General features: G+C 45.0%; 3 protein-coding genes across 3 annotated transcripts in view; 2 read left to right on the forward strand and 1 right to left on the reverse strand.

Moving 5' to 3' along the window:
• Positions 1–15,271, reverse strand: part of SRP68 (signal recognition particle 68) — a 29,447-nt gene extending 14,176 nt beyond the window's left edge. Inside the window, exons 1-8 of the mRNA XM_059907115.1 lie at positions 15,102–15,271; positions 13,470–13,536; positions 10,667–10,780; positions 7,521–7,716; positions 6,876–6,958; positions 6,437–6,546; positions 5,999–6,081; positions 4,245–4,385 (exon numbers count right to left, since the gene is read on the reverse strand). Coding sequence (XP_059763098.1) covers positions 4,245–4,385; positions 5,999–6,081; positions 6,437–6,546; positions 6,876–6,958; positions 7,521–7,716; positions 10,667–10,780; positions 13,470–13,536; positions 15,102–15,261 — 954 coding nt within the window. The 5' untranslated portion in view covers positions 15,262–15,271. The remainder of the gene's footprint in view (positions 1–4,244; positions 4,386–5,998; positions 6,082–6,436; positions 6,547–6,875; positions 6,959–7,520; positions 7,717–10,666; positions 10,781–13,469; positions 13,537–15,101) is intronic.
• Positions 15,272–18,472: 3,201 nt separating this feature from the next.
• Positions 18,473–19,093, forward strand: LOC132355854 (protein FAM246C-like). The gene has a single exon (XM_059908418.1). The coding sequence runs from the start codon at positions 18,473–18,475 to the stop codon at positions 19,091–19,093; it is 621 nt and encodes a 206-aa protein (XP_059764401.1).
• A 73-nt stretch (positions 19,094–19,166) lies between these two features.
• On the forward strand, positions 19,167–21,946 carry GALR2 (galanin receptor 2). The gene is given in 4 exon segments (XM_059908419.1): positions 19,167–19,537; positions 20,799–20,880; positions 20,882–21,574; positions 21,785–21,946. Coding segments are annotated over 4 exon segments (1,308 nt in total).
• The last annotated feature ends 278 nt before the right edge of the window (positions 21,947–22,224 follow it).

The following is a 22,224-nucleotide window of genomic DNA, read 5'->3' on the forward strand; positions in this document are numbered from 1 at the left end:
AACATGCTCCTAAACACAGGGGCAAACTCCCTGCATAAGAACTTGTGGTCTGCCTGGACCTTTCCCAGGTGTGCCTATGACAGAGAGAAACCTGAAGCCCAGAAGTAATGTGTTACTCAGTCCTAATAAACAAACTCGAGATCAATTTTTATAAAACTTCAAACACTCTCGGATGTGCTTTTCCACAGCCTCAAACCACATCTCAGTGCTGACTAAAACCAGCTGCTTGTGTCCTAAGGTAGAGACCCCCAGCTCTTTAAAACAAAGCTCCCAGATGGTTTTCGCTTGTCTACAAAAATTGCTGGAAGGTGGTGGTGTGACTGAGAGACAACAAGGCGAGTCTGACCACATTCTCCACCACACTCGCAGGAGAACCAAGGGGATGGGAACCAAGCCTCGCTCGGCCCAGTGAGGTCTAGTGAAAAACACATGGGACTTGAGTAAAAGAGGATACAAACCTCACTTAAAAATAGATGTTTTTTTTTTTTAGAGAAAAGGGGAAATGATCTCCCTTCCAGTCAAACATTAAAACATTAGCCATAACCTGAGGATAAGAATCATGAAACCTGCAGAGACTTTAAAGCTGCCCACCCCCCACCCCACCCAAGAGCTGCCTTACACCCTCAAATCACCACCAGTGACAATTCAGGTAGGACCAAGGACTAACAAAGCAAAACAGAAATAAATTATAAAGTAAGACAATATTAAAGACATGAGAACATAAAGCTTGGCTAAAGAAAGGAAGGATTTTGCAGCTGGATTTTGGCAGCTGATTAAGCCTCAGCTCCAGTCTTTGCAGTTTAATATTATCTCCCTGAATTATTTCTTCCTTCCACGCTTTTCAGTAAACTGCAGTTTTAGTGTTTAAATGTCATAAAAACCTCTACAAGCAAGCAAGAAGCTGGGGCTACCAAATTCCTGCATTCCAGTTCCCAGAGGGTGGCAAACACCAACATCAGCCGGGTTAGGAAACACTGTAATGAAAAGCCCTGTCTCTCTCAGGCAGAGTGCTTGGTTTCCAGGGCAGAGAACAACTCGACACAATAAGGAGAACAGGCAAATCATCTGACAGTGGCACCAAGGAGCAAGAAGTTCTTCTGGAGATTAGCCTCAAATGGCCAAAGGGCATTTCCCACATTTAATAACCCACGGTTCATTCAGTTTAATACACATTTAATCAGCCACAGTGCTAGACCTGACATCTCAGGATTTAACTAAACTTTGACACTGCACTTAAATTACTTTATTTACTGGCTTGACCTGGTGGTATATGTGTGATATAGCACATTAGGCACGTAACTGTTTTTAATGTTGTTTTTTTTTTTTTTTAATTTTTATTGGAGTATAGTTGCTTTACAATGTTGTGTTAGTTTCTACTGTACAGCAAAGTGAATCAGCTATACATATACATATATCCCCTCTTTTTTGGATTTCCTTCCCATTTAGGTCACCACAGAGCACTGAGTAGAGTTCCCTGTGCTATACAGTAGGTTCTCACTAGTTATCTATTTTATACATAGTATCAATAGTGTATATATGTCAATCCCAATCTCCCAATCCATCCCCCCACACCCCGCTTTTAATGTTAAAACCTTAATGGTATTCCTGGGATTAATACACATTTTGTTTGATCTACCAAATTATTTAAAGGTCTCTGATACTCAAGTGATCCTAATGTACTGTAAGATGCTTGAAAACCACAGATAACTGTATTCACCACGAGCACATTAACCAGGCACTTAAAAGATTCTACAAACGTTAAAATGATAAGGGAATACTGTAAACTCTATGTCAGTAAAATCAACAATTTACATGAAAGTAATAACTTCCTTTAAAAAAATAAAATCCAAACTGACACAACATGAAACAGGAAATCCGAACAGCCCTACAACTTGTAAAGGAATAATATTTGTTTAAAACGAGCAAAAACAAATTTTAAAAACCTTCTCACAAAGAAACCTCCAGGACCAATGGTATCACCGGTGAATTATAACAAACATTTAAGGAAAAAAAAATACCAGTGTTACATACTCTTTCAGAAAAAGAGAAGAAGGGAACATCTCCAAATTTGTTTTATTAGGTATGTATAACCCTGACACCAACCCTAAAAAAGACATTACATACAAGACAAGAAAATCATAGGCCACTATTTCTCATGAAAACAGATGCAAAATTCTTAAAAGTATTAACAAACCAAATCCAGCAATGTATAAATAAAAAGTACAATATATTATAACCAAGTGGGTTAAACCAGATATTCAAGGTTGGTTTAAACACTGAAAATTAATCAATGTAATTTACTACGTTAACAGGCTTCAAATATTCTTCCTGCTTCAGCCTTTAAAGATTTGAAACTATCCCTATATGGTTCTTTCCAACCCTTTGATTTCATACTCTTCAAACACACCACTGTACCTTGCAGGATAACAATTAAAAACTCATACAGGACTTCCCTGGTGGCACAGTGGTGAAGAATCTGCCTGCTAATGCAGGGGACACGGGTTCGATCCCTGGTCCAGGAAGATCCCACACGCCACGGAGCAGCTAAGCCCGTGTACCACAACTACTGAGCCTGCACTCTAGAGCCTGCATGACACAACTACTGAAGCCGGTGCAATCTAGGGCCCGTGCTCCGCAACAAGAGAAGCCATCGCAATGAGAAGCCGGCGCACTGCAACAAAGAGTAGCCCCTGCTCGCTGCAACTAGAGAAAGTCATGGTCAGTCACCTGATCACAGGTTGTTTTCTTAAGTCAGGTTGATTTCTTAAAAACATTTATATTTTGGGACTCCCCTGGTGGTCCAGTGGGTAAGACTCCGTGCTCCCAATGCAGGGGGCCTGGGTTCGATCCCTGGTTGGGGAACTAGATCCCGCATGCCGCAACTAAGAAGTCCACATGATGCAACTAAAGATCCTGCATGACACAACTAAGACACGCCACAGCCAAAATAAATAAATAAATAAATAGAATTTTAAAAAAATTTTTATTTTATAAATGTTAAGCATGAACAGCTTTTTAAAGTTACTTAATAAATGTTATCTTTTCTTGTCCTTTGTCTGATGTATGTCTGTGGCCCCATTCCTAAGGAGTCCCTATTTTATTTGCCCCTACTGACCTCTCTTGCCCCCTATTCTATCCAGAATTTCTGCCCCATTGTCATCGCCTGATGCCTGGCACAGAACTATAGCAGTTCTTTTCTTCCAGTATGTATCGCTTTAAAACAAAAGAGTTAACCCAGTTGCATAATCTAAATGGTTGCTATCAGCCCTAGTCCAGAAGAGAGACCTCTATACCCTAAATGCCAATGAAATGTTCTCAGCAGAAGTTTAGTCTTTTAGATTAACGAAAACTCAACTTTCTGGTATTGTTCTAGTCTTCTGTCTTTCAAGGAAATAAAGGGTAAATAAGGGGTAATATGTAATATAAACAAAAGGCACAAAGAAATCCTTCAATTGTTGAAAGCTGTCCCCAACCCAAAGGAGCCGTTCTGGAACAAGTCACTGAAAGGTTTGGAAGCTTAAGACATCTCATCAGCACAACTAAGAAAGCACCTCATACAAACATCACTCCGGGTGCAGTAGCTGGCTGTGAAGTCTCATGAAATGCCACTGGTCCCTGCTGAGGCTGGAGACACAAGGAGCAGCCTAGTTTTCTCAGACGTTCTTCACCTAATATGGAGAAGGAGCTCTAAAAAAATGCCTCAATCACTGCCTACTTCATACAAACCAAGATGACCAGGATCTCTCATCTTTTGGAACTCATTTGGTTGTTCACACCCGCAAACAGGTAAGAATTATCTCAGCAGGAGCATCGGGTAGTATGGCTTTGCATGAATACTGCATATACACCTCACATAAAACAAGATGTTCTGGTTTAGCTGTCTTTAAAGGGCCCAGGAACAAGAGGTGGCCCTTTAGGGCTGGAAGGTTAGGACAAGAGGTCAGACGGACACAAGGGACATAACAGTCATGCTGCTGCACCACCTGCTGGGCCAAATGTAACCCCTGACTTTAAGCAGACCCTTGTTGCTCCCGTTTTTACTGAAGGCTGTCTCTGTCAATTTCTTTGCCGTCCAAACATAAGAACTCCTTGATAAACTCAGCTTTCAAAATAATTTTATTCAAGAGGGTACATCTTGAGACTGTTACCAAATCCCAAGCAGCAACAAAACACTACATGTTAAACACTCAGGGACAACCTCCAGACACACTCAGAAGAGAACAGAATAGGTCCTTGCTCCTTACCTGGGCGATGGCTGCCTCATTGTCGGCCAATCCCAGTAAAAAGATCCTCACTTTGTCGATCCTCACCGGGATCGCTCTGCCTCTCCATTCCACTTCACTCATGGTGGCTGCCTGCTTGGCTCGAGTCTGCGTGATCAATGCCTGGAAGGCAGTTGTAAAAAGTTAAAGCTTTAACTGTGGATATGAGTGATCAAGGTGGAAATCAGTGGAAACCATCATTTGTCTCTTTCTAAAACTAACATATTACAGCTTATAGAGTATATACAAATTTGTATTTAAATTCCTCCCTGGCGTATTTCTTAGCTTATAGAAACTCCAATATTAAAAGGACACAACAGAAGGCTAACAAGAGCAACACTAAGTTTTGGCAAGGGTGTAAGGAGAAAAGCATTGCAAGCAGAAATGTAAATTAGTAGAAACTTACTAAAAATATTTGTCAATATGTATCAAAAGCGTCCAAAACATTCAATTCCACTTTTACAAACTTATCCTAAGGAAATAACTAAGACTGTATACAAAAACTGGGGACACAGATATTCATGTTAATACCAGTCACCACTTTAAACAATTAACAATAATAAGCGGTCAAATAAAACATGTACCACAATGGAATACCATGTGGTCACCAAAAGATGTGTGGAAATGTATTTACTGAAGTGGAAAAAATGCACGTGACATTAAATTTAAGAAGCACGTTACTAAACAGTGTATACTGAGATTCTATTTTTAAAACATATGCCTTTTTCTCTACATATACAAGTTTGCGGGACTTCCCTGGTGGTGCAGTGGTTAAGAATCTGCCTGTCAATACAGGGGACATGGGTTCGAGCCCTAGTCCGGGAAGATCCCACATGCTGCAGAGCAACTAAGCCCGTGCCCCACAACTACCGAGCCGGCACTCTAGAGCCCACGAGCCACAACTACTGAAGCCAGCGCGCCTAGAGCCCATGCTCCGCAACTAGAGAAGCCACCACAGTGAGAAGCCTGCGCACCACAATGAAGAGTAGCCCCCGCTTGCCGCAACTAGAGAAAGCCCGCATGCACTAGTGAAGACCCAAAGCAGCCATAAATAAATAAATAAATAAATAAAAATTAAAAAAAAAAAGTTTGCAAGATATTCATCATATCATTAACAGTGGTTACCTCTGGGTGGTAACCCACATGATTCTGTTTTTTAAAAAATTTATTTATTTTATTTTTATTTTTGGCTGTGTTGGGTCTTTGTTGCTGCACGCGGGTTTTCTCTAGCTGCGGCGAGCGGGGGCTACTGTTCATTGCAGTGCGCGGGCCTCTCATTGCAGTGGCTTCTCTTGCTGTGGAGCACGGGCTCTAGGCACGTGGGCCTCCGCAGCTGCGGCACGCGGGCTCCAGAACACAGGCTCAGCAGTTGTGGCGCACAGGCCCAGGTGCTCCGCAGCATGTGGGATCTTCCCAGACCAGGGTTCAAACCCATGTCCCCTGCATTGGCAGGCGGATTCTCAACCAATGCGCCACAAGGGAAGCCCCTAAATGATTCTATTTTTTTTTCCCCCAATCTTTCCCAGTCTTTTATATTTCCTACTTTTTCTATGAGTACCAAAGTAAGAAAGTTGAACACTTTAAAATATTAAGTGAAAATAGTTTTTGTTAAAAATAGATATAAATATGCATATATTGACAGCAATTATCCTTGGATGACAGGATTATGGATTACTTCTTTTACTGGACTTTTTTCAAACCAAAGACTTTTCACAAAAATGTGCATACTAGATTACCTCCAATTTTTCAGCCAGGAGACCCTCAGTGCCCCCAGACCTCAATCTCATCTGCATGAGTTCATTGATAGCTGACTGGTCCCCTGAGAAAAAGAGAGATATTGAGTGGAAAATCCTCGAGCAAGTTGGCTGTTCCCTCAAGAACCACTAGATTCAACTCCAAGCTCTTCTCCCCCACACAAGCACGTTTCAAGGACTCCCAAGTCCTTTCACAAAGCTCTTGGTGAGTACAGAAGATGGCAGGGCCAAAACTGAAGCAATGGAATTCCCTTCTGGGTTTCAAGCAGGTCTAACTCTGACAATTCTACTTTTTTCGTCAACCAAAACCCACGCCAAAGATGGAAGCAAGGGAAAGGGAAGAAAGTTAAAGAAATTCTCTAGGCTCTCTGAGATGAAGCACCACCAAGCCACCTGCCGCTGCCCCACCAGCGCGCTCACCAATGTTATATGCACAGTAGCGGATGTTGGGCGAGATCTCCTCCACACGCTGGCTGTACAGCACAGCCTGCTCCTCTGTGAAAGCGCTGGCCAGCTTCTCATAGATAGTCCTGCGAGGGAAAAACATCATGGTCCACGGCACCCTCACTGTAAGAAAATAAACTCACAAGGAACACAGACCAACTACCAGAACTGGCATGTTCGGAGGCTGAAAGAGAAGAATCAACATTTCTAAAGAGAAGAGAAAAAGAAAGAAATTGTAATAATTTTCACAGAAACAAGCATTAGCTGGTCTGCAGCTTGAATGTGACTATCATCAAAACTGGTCACAGTTATAAAGCAGAAACTAACACACCACTGTAAAGCAATTATACTCCAATAAAGATGTTAAAAAAAAAACAAAAAAAACTGGTCACAGCCTTTGGACCAGGGGACTTACTTGCATTTGTTAAAAGCCTCAATGGCGGCTTTCCATTCTTGATGTTCAAACCGCAGCATTCCTGAGAGGTAAGCTGTGTAAGCCTGTAAAGGTGATGGGAAAAGAGAAACTGCTTCAACACCCGACAACCAGACAGCCCAATCTCCTCTACTTGCTTCGAACTTTGATATCAAGAATACAGAGATATTCAGGTTGACTCTAAAAGAAAAAAATTTATTTCACTAATAAAATGTGATACATAGGTAATTTTATGATTCATTTTACTTCCTAGGAAAGAACTTCAAAATAAAGAAAATTTGTTCTCTTCATTTTATTTAACAACCCGCTTCTGGGCTATAACATAAGCATCAAAAGTTGAAATATCTTTCATCTCTTTTCAAATATTACGAAAAAAATTCTTATTTTGTGAACTTCCCAGATACAAGTTCTCCATGCACATATCAAAAGAAGCATGGGCTTTCTTAAAAGTTAGAGCTAATTGTTAAAAACCAAGAGCTCAAAAACAAAAACAAGAGCCAACTTCACTTTTTAAAAGCAAGATTAGGTTTTTTCCTCTCCTGACTACCAACATATAACATAAGAAACTCTGTTCTGTTTACGTCTCTAATCTCCACAATAAAGCAAAGCTGACGTTAAGACACTAACCTGAGCCTCCAACTTGGTCTTGGCGTCCACACGATTGCTCTCACACAAGCGTTCCAACTCCTCCGCATGCTTCACAGCTTTGCGTAGGCGAGATAACAAGTGGAACCGTTTTCGAGGTTCAGTGTTGGCTTCCTGTTTGAGCTGCATGGCATAGCTCCAGGCTCTCTCAGCATCCATCAGAACCAGAAGCAAATATCTAAACCAGAGACAGAATGGGCCAACTGAACAGCAAAGGCCAGGAGCACCAGACTCAGATATTCTCTGACGTGCAATCTTTGGCCTCTCAACTTTTCCCTATGCTCTCCCTTGCTTTCCTCCTCAGAGCTGCTCTTCAGTATCAACCATGGCTCCCAAATCAGCATCTCTGATAGGTTTCTAACCACCTATCAGACACATCTCATTGAAAAGCCTGCTATCGCCTCAAACTTGGCAAACTCAGACTTACCCCTCCCAAATTTAGCAAATAGAGGCAGTCTAGCTAGGCACATAATCTGGCCTCATCTTTGAATCATATCTCCTTCATCCCAACTCAGTTAGAAACCAAGTCCTTGAGAAGCAGTGTATACACACATATATATATGTGTGTGTGTATTTTTTTAAATTGAAGTATAGCTGACTTAAAACATTATATTAGTTTCAGGTGTACCACACAGAGATCCGATATTTTTATACATTATGAAATGATCACCACAGGAAGTCTAGTCATCATACAAAGGTATTACTATATTATTGACTATATTCCCTATGTTGTGTATTATATCCCTGTGACTCTATTGTATAACTGGAAGTTTGTACTTCTTAATCCCCTTCCCCTATTTCACCCACGCCTTCCCACTTCTCTCCCCTCTGGCAACCACCAGCTTGTTCTCTACAAGTCTGTTTTGTTTGTTCATTTGTTTTTTAGATTCCACATATAAGTGAGATCATACAGTATCTGTCTTCCCCGAATTTCACTTAGCATAATACTCTCTAGGTCCATCCATGTTGTCGCAAATGGCAAGATTTCATTCTTTTTTATGGCTGAGTCACATATATGTAACCTGATCTTGCTTTTACAAGAAGAAGTTGGCATCCCTTGTTTTTGTTTCTGAGCTCTGGTTTAAATATAGATATAGACATAGATTTAGATATAAAACCTTCTTTATCCGTTATCTATCAGTGGACACTTAGGCTGCTTCCACATCTTAGCTATTGTAAACAATGCTACACAATAAACGCTGGCGTGCATGTATCTTTTTTAATTCGTGTTTTTGGGGGTTTTTTTTCAGATACATACCCAGAAGTGGAATTGCTGAGTCATACAGTTCTATTTTTAATTTTTGGAGGAACCTCTGTACTGTTTTCCATAGTGACCGCGCCAATTTACATTCCCACCAACAGTGCACGAGGGCTCCCTTCTCTCCACATCCTCACCAACACTTGTTATTTCTTGTCTTTTTGATCACAGCTATTCCGACAGGTGTGAGGTGATATCTCATCGTGGTTCTGATTTGCATTTCCCTGACAACTAGTGATGTGGAGCATCTTTTCAGGTGCCTGATGGCCATCTGTATAACTTCCTTAGAAAAATTTCTATTCAGATCCTCTGCCCATTTTTTAATTGAATTGTTTGTTTTTTTGATATTGAGCTGTATGAGTTCTTTATATATTTTGGATATTAACCCCTCATCGGATATATCATTTGGAAATATCTTCTCCCATTTAACAGGTTGCCTGTTCATTTTGTTGATGGTTTCTTTCGCTGGGCAAAGAGAGGCAGTATACTGAAGTGGTTAAGAGCCTGGATTGGAATCTCAGCGCCACCACTCACTAGCTGTGTGACTTCAGGCAAAATACTAACCTTTCTGTGCTTCACTCTCCCATGCAGTAATACATATAACACACTTAGACCAGAGCCTGGCACTTACTAACTGCTATATAAGTTAGCTACTTTATTATTATTATGGTGAATCTTTCTTTAAACTACTGCCTTGATTCATCTTCCTTTAACTGCAGCTTAGCCTGGTCTCACTGTTGTAACAGACTCTTCCTAACTTGATCTCATCGGATTTAATCAATCCAGCCTGCTTCGTCCCATCATGCTCTAGTTTTCTGACTGTGTCTCATACACTAAGTTCCGAGCCTCTTCGCTGCCTGAGCAGTAGCTAACAACTGCCCAGAGCATTACAGTTCCTACACTGCATCCAAAGACACCATGGCACACTGTTTCCCCAAACACAGAATGTCTTTTCCTCTCACAAATCCTGAAAGGTCCAGCCTCCTCCATGCAGGCTTCCTGGCTTCCCCATCAAGAACCCCCAAACTAACTTCTCCCTTCCAAGACTTCAGAATTCTTATCAGTAAATGACACACAATATGGCAGTTTTGCTATCTTGTAGTGTTCCCTGTTCTGTACTCAACCAATATCTCTCAACAATATCAGAATCAATGAGGTTCAGTAACTATGCCTCCCCAACTCTTCTACATCCAATATGGTGTCTAACTCAGTTCTGGCCACAACTCGCCCAGGGGACAGCAAACTTTTTTCATAAAGGGCCCAACAGTAAGTATTTTAGGCTTTATAGGCCATATGGTCTCTGTCACAACTACTCTGCTACTGTAGTACAAAAGCAGCTGTAAGCAATATCTAAATAAATGGTGTGGCTGTGTTCCAACTTTATTTACAATAAACAGGTGGCAGGAAGACCATTTTGGTCCACAGGTCAAAGTCTGAGGAACTGACCCGTAGACTTTTAATACATATTGCTTTAATAGAGTAATCCTGTCATGTTAAGCATGAATGCATTCAGCACTGAAATACAAAACTCTTCTGTAATAATTTACACATGGCCAGATTTCGCTTAAGACATAATGGTTTAAGTAAGCACTCAGACATTGAAATTTGCGTTCTAGAAACCTTACCTAATAACCAGTTAGAGTCTAATAGCTTACTTCAACATTTACCATGCTACCATAGTTCCTGAACAAGTTAGAGAGTCTCTCTGAGGCTCAGTCTCCTCATCTTATGACACAGGAGTAGTAAAGATGTCTATTCCACAGGGTCACGTGAAATAACTAAGAGTCTGACACAACACCTGTCACGCTGTAATTGTTCAATAAATGTATTAGCAAGATGCATTCAGCACTTAGCACTGAGCAGTCAATACCTGTTATCGGTCAGAAGATCTTCAGTTACTTTTTTCCCTGTGAATTTGTGTCTGTTCCCCATCTTGAAGTTGAGTGTTTTCCGAAGACGTCTTTGTCTACGGGAACAGTAGCCTCTGTAGGAAACCACAACCAAAAATCATTCGGCCAAGCTGATAATACTTTCAATAGTAAATTCTACAATAAGGTAAGGTCAAAAGTTTGGGGGTATTCTACTTATGGTTGCTGTAGATACCACCATCCTCTTGCAAACATTTATTGAATGGAAACCTGCAAGCAATATGACTGGTACCACAGAAAACATGAAGAGATGAGGACACAGCACCCATTCTCAAAGAACCCATACTCTAGTTGGAGAGAATCATGCAGATAAAATGGCAACCAAAAAAACAAGGCAAATGTCAAATTGAACAAGTAATCATTCTCTTCTTGCTAACCCACTTTGCTGGAGCGGACTTATGGTGGGTTTTGAAAGAATGAGTAGGATTCTGATGGATGTGAAAGGGAAGCAGGGGCGTCCTGAGGGAGACTGTGATGATAATGAAGGCGTGGAGAAAGAAGCTGCAAGCATATTGGAAGAAAAGTGAGGAGGTTAATTAGGATATCAATAAGAAAACTATAAACATCACCTCTGTGCCAAGCCTCTCTCTTCTGTACTCATGCAACTTTTTATTCTTACTTCTACTACAATATGAGAGCATTATATTATGTTCTTATATGTCTATCTCACTAACATAAACTCCCTTAGTGCAAAGATGATTTTATTTTCAAGTTTCCCCCAATGTCATAGCACAGTGCCTAACATATAGATGTGCAATAAATGTATTTTGACTAAATTGTGTAAAAGTACATGTAAAATTTTACCACCCTTAATCAAATAATACAGCATAAAATTTACAATACAAAATGATATTAAATGGTACTTCAAAATCTCAGTCTTAAAGCTACCAGAGCGGACTTCCCTGGGTGGCACAGTGGTTAAGAATCCGCCTCCCAATGCAGGGGACACGGGTTCGAGCCCTGGTCCAGGAAGATCCCACATGCCGTGGAGCAACTAAGCCCATTGAGCCACAACTACTGAGCCCACGTGCTGCAACTACTGAAGCCCGTGCGCCTAGAGCCCGTGCTCTGCAACAAGAGAAGCCACCGCAATGAGAACCCCGCGCACCGCAATGAAGAGCAGCTCCTGCTCACTGCAACTAGAGAAAAGCCCAAGTGGAGCAACGAAGACCCAACACAGCCAAAAATAAATAAATAAATAAATAAATTTATTTAAAAAAAAAAAAAAGCTACCAGAGCACAGGTTATTAAAAAGAAGAAATAATAGTCTGACCGAATCTATGAGCTAGATATTTTCCCTCGATTCATAATTATGCTTTAATTATCACTTACCCTTTCACATAAAAATCAAATGGGGGGCTTCCCTGGTGGCGCAGTGGTTGAGAATCCGCCTGCCAATGCAGGGGACACGGGTTCGAGCCCTGGTCTGGGAAGATCCCACATGCCGCGGAGCAACTAAGCCCGTGAGCCACAACTACTGAGCCTGCGCGTCTGGAGCCTGTGCTCCGCAACGGGAGAGGCCGCGACAGTGAAAGGCCCGCGCACCGCGATAAAGAGTGGCCCCCGGCTCGCCGCAACTGGAGAAAGCCCTCGCACAGAAACGAAGACCCAACACAGCCAAAAATAAATAAATAAATAAATTTATTAAAAAAAAAAAAATCAAATGGGACACTCACACATTATGAGTAGAAATACAAATCGCTAAAAATTTTCTGGCAATATGGATACGTTTATCAAGATCCTTAAAAACGTTCATACTCCCTGAACTGACAGTCTATTTCTATACTACTCTATACTAAAGAAATGATCAGAAATACAAAGAGGTATGAAGAGATATTCACGGGAACAATATTTTTAAACCTACAAAACTGGCTATGATATAAATAACCAACTTGGGGGAATAGGTAAATAAATTATGGTATGCCTATATATTGAGTTATAATGCAACTAATAAAAATCACATGTATGGAACATTTTTATAGGCATGGAGAAATACGTACCATATAACGTTTGGCAAAAAAGAGGAATACAAAGTTGTATATACGATATGAGCAAACTTATGAAAAAAAATGCATAGAAAGAAACTAGAAGAACAAAAATACTATTTGGTAGGCACATACATACAAATATATTTATGTACTAAAAGACATAAAAACGGACTAAAAGGTACACATCAAAGTCATTTTTATGTTATGAATATTTTACCACCAAAAAATCTAATTAAAAATGTAACATTGAAAACAATTAATAATAACTAGAAAAAACAAAAATTCGAGTCAACCAATAGCCATTCAATTGGGGGACAAAAGCAGACTGCGATTCATCCCTGCAATGGAATACTACTGAGCAGTATGTTAGGTTAGAGAACGTAGACACAAAAGGCTATGTTCTGAAAAAAGCAGAACTATAACGACGGAAATCAGAACAGTGATTGCCAACAGCTGGAATGTAACCCAGATTCTATAATATGGTTAAGTTAAAAAAAAAAAAAAAAAAAAAGATTACCATAACTTATTTTCAGCAGAAGCCTCCAATGTATCTGCAATATTGTGAGACAAAATGGATATAAAGATTGGCTCCTTTTAAATCTGAAAATTAAGTATCTTCTTGAGAATTCAATACAAGTTAAGAACTAGACTTTCTAGGTATACTTTCTGGTACAGCAGAATAAGTAGGATAGTAAAAAAGCAAACCAAATTTGAAAATTCCACAGAGATTTGTATACATCTTGCACATGATACTAACCTGTACCTCTGAAAATCTCCATGCCGTAAACCATGCTGCTGCTGGGATTCTTTAATAATCTGAAGAACTAGAGCCAAGATTAAGGAAAAGCTTACAGTGCCAAGAATCCAAATAAATCAAAACATTCATCTATATTAGTACTATTAGTCTACATTTGTATCAAATCACAGCACATTAAACATTTCTGAAATACTTAGTACATTAATGAAATCTCTGGTAAGCATTTTCAATAGCTATCTTATCATAGGACAGGACCAGGGCTAAGCATGTAGAAAAGTTGACTGCCTGAACTGTTAACTACTTTCAAACTAAAAAAGAAGGGCATCATTAGCCATTGAGGATTAATGAGACCCAACAGCTTAAAGCTGGATTCTAAATACTGACTACATCTGGCGTGGTTCCCAGTGATTTACACCTGGACCCAATGTTTTACTCATTTTAGCAGATTCAGGTTATAAACGACGTGTACTACTCCTCTATTTGCATAACCTCGTACATCTGCCAAATCTGACTTTCCTTAACAGCTGTGATGTTGCATGTGCCTATGGTGAGCACATGCCAACCAAACCAGACCACAGTTTACATTAAAATACTAGTTTTTCTTTTAAAAGAAAAAGCCCTGAGCAAACTCTCCTTTTTAAGAATCTTAAAATATTTAAAGATTATGTCCCAAACTTTAGGAAGTCCAACGACCTTTGTCTACAATTTTAGTTTTCTTTTAAAGTTTCCTCAATGCTTCTTTACAGATGTATTTTAAAATACTGAACAATAAAAGGACTATTTCAATAACTAAAAAGAGACAAACAGATATAAGGTGTGCAGTAAAATCAAGGCATTCCAACATCCATTTGAAAGGATATCACCAGTTCAAAAAGTAAAACTTCAATCTCCTGAAAACTTCACTATATTAAGATGTCAAGCTAAATGTATTATTTCAGAAATTCACCTACATTTTCTCCACTACTTATTCGTTTCAAAAAGCCACAAACTAATGTCATCAACACTCAATTGTCATACACTCTGATGAAAACTAGAAACCGATTCATCTGAATGACTCTCAACAAGATAAAAGGTCTACAGACCTATTAAGAAAGCTATACAAGTAATGTTAACAATCTACAATGATTTATATTCAAAATGGGCAATAAGCTTTCCCTTACAACACTCAACCTTTGCCTCCACTTCCAGAGCATCAAACTGTAATTTTTATTATCCATTCCCCGACGGCTGTCAGACAGAAGTATTAGGCCAAAAGGTCAAGACTGCAGTTTCCTCTCCCCAGTTCAGTGGCCCCAGTTGCCAAGGCAGTAGTTCACCAGAGTGGCCAGTGTCAGCCCCATCACCAGCCCCTCCAACTGGGCAACTGCGGGGAAACTGAAGAAAACTGCCCAATATTCCGGTGCCACTTGAAAGAAGAGGACGTTCCCCAGACTGGAGGACAAAGAAGATGCGAGGAAAGGCCAGTCGAAAACCAGACCCTGAAACTCTAACTGCCAAAAGGTAGAAGCGAGAGAAACTGCAACCTTCGGCCTCTCCTGCCCAGGTCTTGCCGCAACCCGCCGCCTCTCCCGCCCCCGGCCCGCCAGATCGACACGTAGTCATTGCGAGTTAGGCCCGATTACTGTAGGATACTCTCCAAACTCAGGCTGTCTCCGAATTCTTTGTTTGCCTTCGATCCAGCTGAAGGCCGTTCGTTTTCCTTATTTTCCTCTCCTCCGGCACCGCGTCCACCACCGCTACCGCCGCTGCTGCTACCACCGCCGCCGGCAGGAACCTGCTTCTCAGCAGCCATCTTGCCCCTGCGCCGCAAAGCAGGACGGGATAGAGGAGGCGGGACGACCGGAGAGAGAGAGAGAGAGAGAGAGAGAGAGAGCGGAGCCGGCTCGGCCGGCCTGACGGGATACCGGCGGACTCCGCCGCCGACGGCCCTGCCCGCAGGCAGCGGCCACTTGTTGGAGTGCGCCTGCGCGTGGACTAGGCTTCGGGTTTCAAATGGTGGTGGGCTAGGCTGAGGGCCCGGAAGCTCGCGGACACCGTAACTGCTGAGGTCTCCTGGGGTAACTCTACTTCCAGTCCACCAAGGGTGGAGGACCCGGAGATGTCCCCCTCCCACACCTCCTGCATCCCTGCACAGGGGATCCGGCTCACGTCCCGCGCACAGAGAGCGGGTGCAGTTGGATAAGACCTTTGGATTTCGGAGTGTCTACCTCCCCGGGGGCTCCGGAGATGGGGTTCCCACCCTACGCAACGAAACACCACGCCTGGGAGGGAACCACCTCTGTCTGCGCTTTCCTTTGGAGCCGACCATAGTGCAGGGACTTCCTCTAATGGATGGGGATCGGTGCCCTTCCCTGGACTTCCGGTCGAGCAGTCCGAGGAGGGAGAACTGCTGAAGCGAGGGATACCATGAATCTTTCCTCTGCAATATGGCACTGCGAGCTCTGGAGTCTGATCTCTGCAGCTCCAATTCTGGCTCTGCCATTACTGGTTGGGAGATGTTGGGCAAATAATCTCCCTCTAAACCTTTTCCCTCATCTGTGAATGGGGATAACCAATTAGGGTGGTTATGAAGACTAAATTAAATGGTGCATTTTTAAAGTAAGTCTGCACTAATCATTAGGGAAATGCAAATCAAAACCACAATGAATGATCACCTCACACCCATTAAGGTGGCTAATATTAAAAGGATAATAATAACAGAAAATAACATGTATTGGCGAGGATGTGGAGAAACTGTAACCTTGGTGCACTTTTGGTGCAAATATAAAATGGTACAGCCACAGTGAAAGACAGTATGGCAGCTCTTTATAAAATTAAAAGAATTGCCATATGATCCAGCAATTTCACTTCTGGGTATATATCCAAAAGGATTGAAAGCAGAGTCTTTAAGAGTTATTTGTACACCCACATTTATAGTAGCATTATTCACAATAGCCAAGAGATGGAAGCAACCCAGCGGCCCTCAGGGATAAGCAAAATATGGTCTGTCCATACAATGGAATATTATTCAGCCTTAAAAAGGAAGGAAATTCTGACACATGCTACAACATGATTGAAGCTCAGAAATATTGTGCTAAGTAAGCCAGTCATGAAAAGATATGGTATGATTCCACTTATATAAGGTATCTAGTGTAGTCAGATTCATAGAAAGTAGAATGATGGTTACTGGGGGCTGAAGGCAGGGGAAATGGAGAGTTATTGTTTAATGGGTATAGACTGTCAGTTTTGCAAGATCAAAAAGTTCTCGAGATTGGTTGCAAACCAATGTGAATATACTTAACACTACTGAACTATACACTTAAAATGTTTAAGGTGGCAAACTGTGTTTTGTATATTTTACCAAGATTAAAAATAATTTTAAAAAAAGTAAGTCTCCCAAATGTCTATCAACAAATGAATTTGATAAGCAAAATGTGATTATCATACCATGGAATATTATTTGGCCATAAAAAGGAATGAAGTACTGATACATGCTACATTGTGGATGAATCTTGAAATCATTAGGCTAAGTGAAAGAAGGTATACACAGAAGGCCACATATTGTATGATTCCATTTATATAAAATGTCCAGAATAGGCAAATCTATAGAGACAGAAAGAGTGGTTGTGTAGGGTTAGGGGTGGGAGGCAAGAACAAAAACATCCTAAAATTGACTGTGGTGATGGTTGCACAACTCTGTGAATATACTAAAAAACAAATGAACATTTTATATGGGTAAATTGTATGGTATGTGAATTATATTTCAATAAAGCTTTTCTTTAAAAAAGTAAGTCATGATGTTAGTCCTCTAGTCAAAACTCTGCAATGGCTCCTCTTTTTAGTCAGACTAGAAGACTTCCTTGCAATGGAAAAAAGTCCTACATGCTATGCCTCTCACCTTCTCTCGTGCCAATCTCCTTCTTGTTCACTCAGCTCAAGCCATACCACCCTCCTTGCTTAGGGACACGGGCACACTCCTGCTTTAGGGCCTTTGCACTGGCTGTTCTATCTGGAATGCACTTCCCTTGGCTATCTGCTAGGCTAGCTCCTTCAACTCTTTGCTCAAATGTCACCTTCCTAATGAGGTCTGCTTGACCACCCCATTTTAAATTGCACCATCACCACCACTCCAGTACTCCCAATTCCCTCACCGTGATTTACTTTTCCTGCAAGTACTTAACTTGTAATTGATTAATAACTTGAGTTATATTTATTGTCTCTCTTCCCTGCTAGAAAGGAAGCTCATGAAGGGCCTTGATCTTTGTAGAGCTCACTGGTAAATCCCAAGGACCTAGAACAGTGCCTGGAAAGGAGTAGGTGCTTTATAAATGTGCATTCAATAAATGAATGGCAAGCATCTCAGAAACATGAATGGTTATTATCTTCCTATTCAGTGAATAAGCAGGCAGGGCAGAGGTGTGAATAAAGTTTCCTTACCAAGAGGAGCAGGTAGCTGGGCTCCTGAGGCTGAGATCCTGGAGGGGAAAGTGGAAAAAGAATGTTTTTGACTAGGACTCAAGGAACAGGGCAAGGAAAGGTGAAGCAGAGGTCAAGCTACAGAAGGTAGTGATGTTCAAACCCAGTTTTAAAACTATATAGAAACGTTGATGATTCTGGGTCACAAATGTTTGATGGCTAGTATGTCAAAATCAGAAACAAATATTTAAGTTGTTTTTTTGCAACCTAAACACCCTCCTGGCTATCTAGGAAAATGTTCCTGATGCATGGACCTCTGCTGTTTTGTATTTCCTTTAAGTTTCCCCTTGTTGGATATCTGAATAGGGTAAGGAGAAAAAGAAGAAGAGTTGGATTCATCCCGATTCTACCAACTGGCCTCAGGTCTCTCACACACATCTCATTCCATTCTCACCAGAGCCCTCTGAGAAGGTGTTATTAGCCCACATTGTAATATTGAGGAAACCGAGGCACGGCGCCAGGAACAGAGCCTGACACACAGCAGATGCTCAATAAATTTTTACCGGACTGAATTGGAGGGGGAAACGCTCAGTGAGGGAGAGAAGGGAATGAAATCCTTCCACCATCCCCACCGCTGCTCCTGGGAATTAGAAGTGGGAAGAGGCGTGGAGCACACGGCAGGGCCGTCCCACTCGCCAGTTCTGGAAAACGGCAGCACTCCCATCCGCCTCCGCCCTTCATCACCCCCACCCCACGCTTTAGGGGCCACCTGGAACTCTCTCTCGAGGACGCCCCCCAGCCTGACCCGGGAGGTCTGGCGCGCCCGCCAGGCTGCAGGAAGTGCCGAGGCGCGCGGGGGAGCGGGCGAGCGCTCCCGGCAGTCGGTCCCTCCACCACTCCGGCGTCTGCCCTGGAGGTCGGTTCGCTGCTCAGCCCGGCACAGTGCGGAGTCGGAGGCTGGAGCGCGCCGACGACGCCGGAGGGCCGGGGAGCAGACACTGGCGCGGCCGTCCGCCCCAGGGGTGGGCAGCCTGTGCCTTGGCCGGGGCGCGCCGAGGCCCCTGGACAGCCCTTCCCCCAGCGCGGCCGGCCGCCAGGGGGGACATCCCACCCTTCGGCTGCTCGCTCCTCCCCCTGCCCCCAGCGCACTCGCTTCTCTTGCCCCAGCCGCCGCGAGGCTCACTCCGCCCGCAGCTCCGCCGAGTCGCTCTGGGCGCTGCAGCGGCTGAAGCCGCCGGAGCTGCGCGCTCGCCAGGACGCAGACGGCTGCAGAAGTCGGGGCAGCCCCGGTGCGGCGGCACTATGAATGGCTCGGGTGGCCTGGACACCGAGGACACGAACGAGGCGGGCGGCAGGGGTAGCTGGCAGCCTGAGGCGGTCATCGTGCCCATGCTATTTGCGCTCATCTTCCTCGTGGGCACCATAGGCAACTCACTGGTGCTGGCCGTGCTGCTTCGTGGTGGCCAGGCGGTCAGCACCACCAACCTGTTCATCCTCAACCTGGGCGTGGCCGACTTGTGTTTCATCGTGTGCTGCGTGCCCTTCCAGGCCACCATCTACACCCTGGATGACTGGGTGTTCGGGTCGCTGCTCTGCAAGGCGGTGCACTGCCTCATCTTCCTCACCATGCATGCCAGCAGCTTCACACTGGCTGCCGTCTCCCTGGCAGGCAGGCTGTGGCTGGAGAAGGGGTCTGGACTTGAGGGTCAAGGAGGGATGCGTGGAAAGTAGAAAAGAACACTAGGAAGGCAAGGGAACCAGGAGGGAGTGAAAGACAAGCAGGTGTATAAGAGGAAAAAGAAGAAGAAGAGTGGGGGACCTCCGTGTATCTCTGTTAGGTGCATCCTCAGGGGCTTCAGGCTGGACACCTCAGCTCTCCAGCGCCGCTGGCATCTGACAAAGCACAGCGTTTCTGGGTACAAAGCGTTTTTCCCCATGCTGGGTCTCCTTGGAAGCTCAACGCCCCTGGGAGGCTGGGATGGGAGGGATTACTGTGCCCAATTTACAGACCAAACCGAGTTTGTAAGTGATTAGCTCAGAGTTGCCCATCCAGTAATCCTGTGCGTGAAGCCATTGGCCTGTCTCCTGGCGTCAAACTCGGGCGCCTCCACCTCGCTGGCCTCCAAGCCACAGTTTGCTCCGCACAGTCGACTCTGGTGCGGACTGCAGAATTTGGGTCCTTCGTGAGGGCCCATGCCAAACTCTGAGCAAGCATGCCCGAGGCTCCCTAGCTCGGTCCCACAACCTTACCAACAGGCCCAGGGGCAAAGGCAGGAGAGGAGCGGGCCCAAGGGTCCCCCTGGAAGCTGAAGCTTGAAAGGACACCTGGGGGATTCCTAGGAAGGGAATCCTGGTATCTCCCCGGCCCCCTCCGTCCCCACGTCCTCCCAACCTTCCCTGGACAGGCAGCGAGGTGAGGCCACATTCCCCTTATACCTCCCAGTTCCACTGAACGCCAAGTGTGCCGGTTCCAAGAAGAGAGCACTGGTGGGACCCATAGAACGTCGGCTTCTCGAAGGAATTCCCTCGCGGTACCTTGCCTGACAGTGTCTCCAGGCTGTCCCCTAGGGCCTCAAGGCACCTGGGTCCTACCTCTCCGGGCACCGTCACTGGTGGGTAATCACAGCCTGCCGGAGCCCCACAGTCGGTTTAATCTTCGGGGTGCCCTCCCGGGTGGAATCCCATTGTGGTCGTAGTCTCAGGAAGAGCAAATGAGTAGCCTTTCCTGCTGCCGGGTCCCGCCCCACATGTAGGCGCGGCTGAGGGTGTCCGGGATGCTCTGTGTCGCCCTCTGGGCTTGTGCGGTATTACCGTGCGCTAGAGACATTCCTCATTCCTCGACAGTGAGCGTGGGGCTCGAGGTGGAGGGGTCCGGCCCTGTCTCCGCGAATCCGCCGTCACACCAGACGTCTCCCTTTCTGGCCTGACCCGCAGGTATCTGGCCATCCGCTACCCGCTGCACTCCCGCGAGCTGCGCACGCCTCGCAACGCCCTGGCGGCCGTCGGGCTCATCTGGGGGGCTGTCGCTGCTCTTTTCCGGGCCGTACCTGAGTTACTACCGCCAGTCACGGTTAGCCAACCTGACCATGTGCCACCCGGCGTGGAGCTCGCCTCGCCGCCGCGCCATGGACCTCTGCACCTTTGTCTTCAGCTACCTGCTGCCCGTGCTGGTGCTCGGCCTGACCCACGCGCGCACCCTGCGCTACCTCTGGCGCGCCGTCGACCCGGTGGCCGCCGGCTCGGGCGCCCGGCGCGCCAAGTGCAAGGTGACGCGTATGACCATCGTCGTGGCCGCGCTCTTCTGCCTCTGTTGGATGCCTCACCACGCGCTTATCCTCTGCGTGTGGTTCGGCCGCTTCTCCCTTACGCGCGCTACCTACGCGCTGCGTATCCTCTCGCACCTGGTCTCCTACTCCAACTCCTGCGTCAATCCTATCGTCTAGGCTCTCGTCTCCAAGCACTTCCGCAAGATCTGCGCGGGCCTGTTGCGCCGCGCCCCGCGCAGAGCCTCCGGCCGCGTGTGCGTCGCGGCCCAGGGCACCCGCAACGGCAGCGTGCTGGAGCGCGAGTCCACCGACGTAACGCACGTGAGCGAGGCAGCCGGGCCCTCTGCTCCTGGGCCGGCGCCTTTTAGCTGCCAGTACTCGAGCTCGGTTCCCAGCCTGTCCTGGCGGGACCAAAAGGCTCCCAAAGCCATCTTGACAATTAATGTGACCCGAAGGCACTTAGGGAGTACACTTGGGTGTTGAAAGATTGGAGTCAGAGGTCGGGGGATCGTGGAAGGAGTTTCATCTGTTAATAAAACGCGCAATCTATTCCGCGTGCATTGGCGCGCCGTGTCTCCGCATATCTCACGGTCCCGAGGCTCTAGGACTTCACAGGGGAGCTCTGGATAAATGAGGGCGGGGTGCCCTGCCGAGTTACAAGGAAAGAGGGCGGCCCGCACCGAAGGCGGCAGAGTTAAAATCCGCGTAGAAAGGGTCCCTGAGGCTGGGGAGCGCGGGACGACCGAAGGCTCTTTGCACGTGGCCATGCGGAAGCGCCAGCTGTATATAGATCGGGGAACCAGCAGCCGCCAGTGAGCGCGACAAAGGCGGGCTGAGTGTTGAAGCGCGCTCGATAAACCGGTCGATGACAGACTTGGACACTATGTGTGTTCCTAGTAGCGTTCGTGCGCCTGCGGGTGGCAGGTCCTTGCCTGTTCCCAGCTCCCTGGGGTCCCTTGGAGTCATGCCAGCCAGATCAGTGCCTACCCACCTTCAGCCTTTGGGTTTCCTCTTTCACTGCAGCTATCTGGGATCTGGTCTCCAAGGGCTTGGTTTATCCTCGGGCCAGGAAAGTCACCCGCACACCCGTCAGT

Source organism: Balaenoptera ricei, chromosome 20, assembly GCF_028023285.1.
Source record: "Balaenoptera ricei isolate mBalRic1 chromosome 20, mBalRic1.hap2, whole genome shotgun sequence".
Classification (NCBI taxonomy): domain Eukaryota; kingdom Metazoa; phylum Chordata; class Mammalia; order Artiodactyla; family Balaenopteridae; genus Balaenoptera; species Balaenoptera ricei.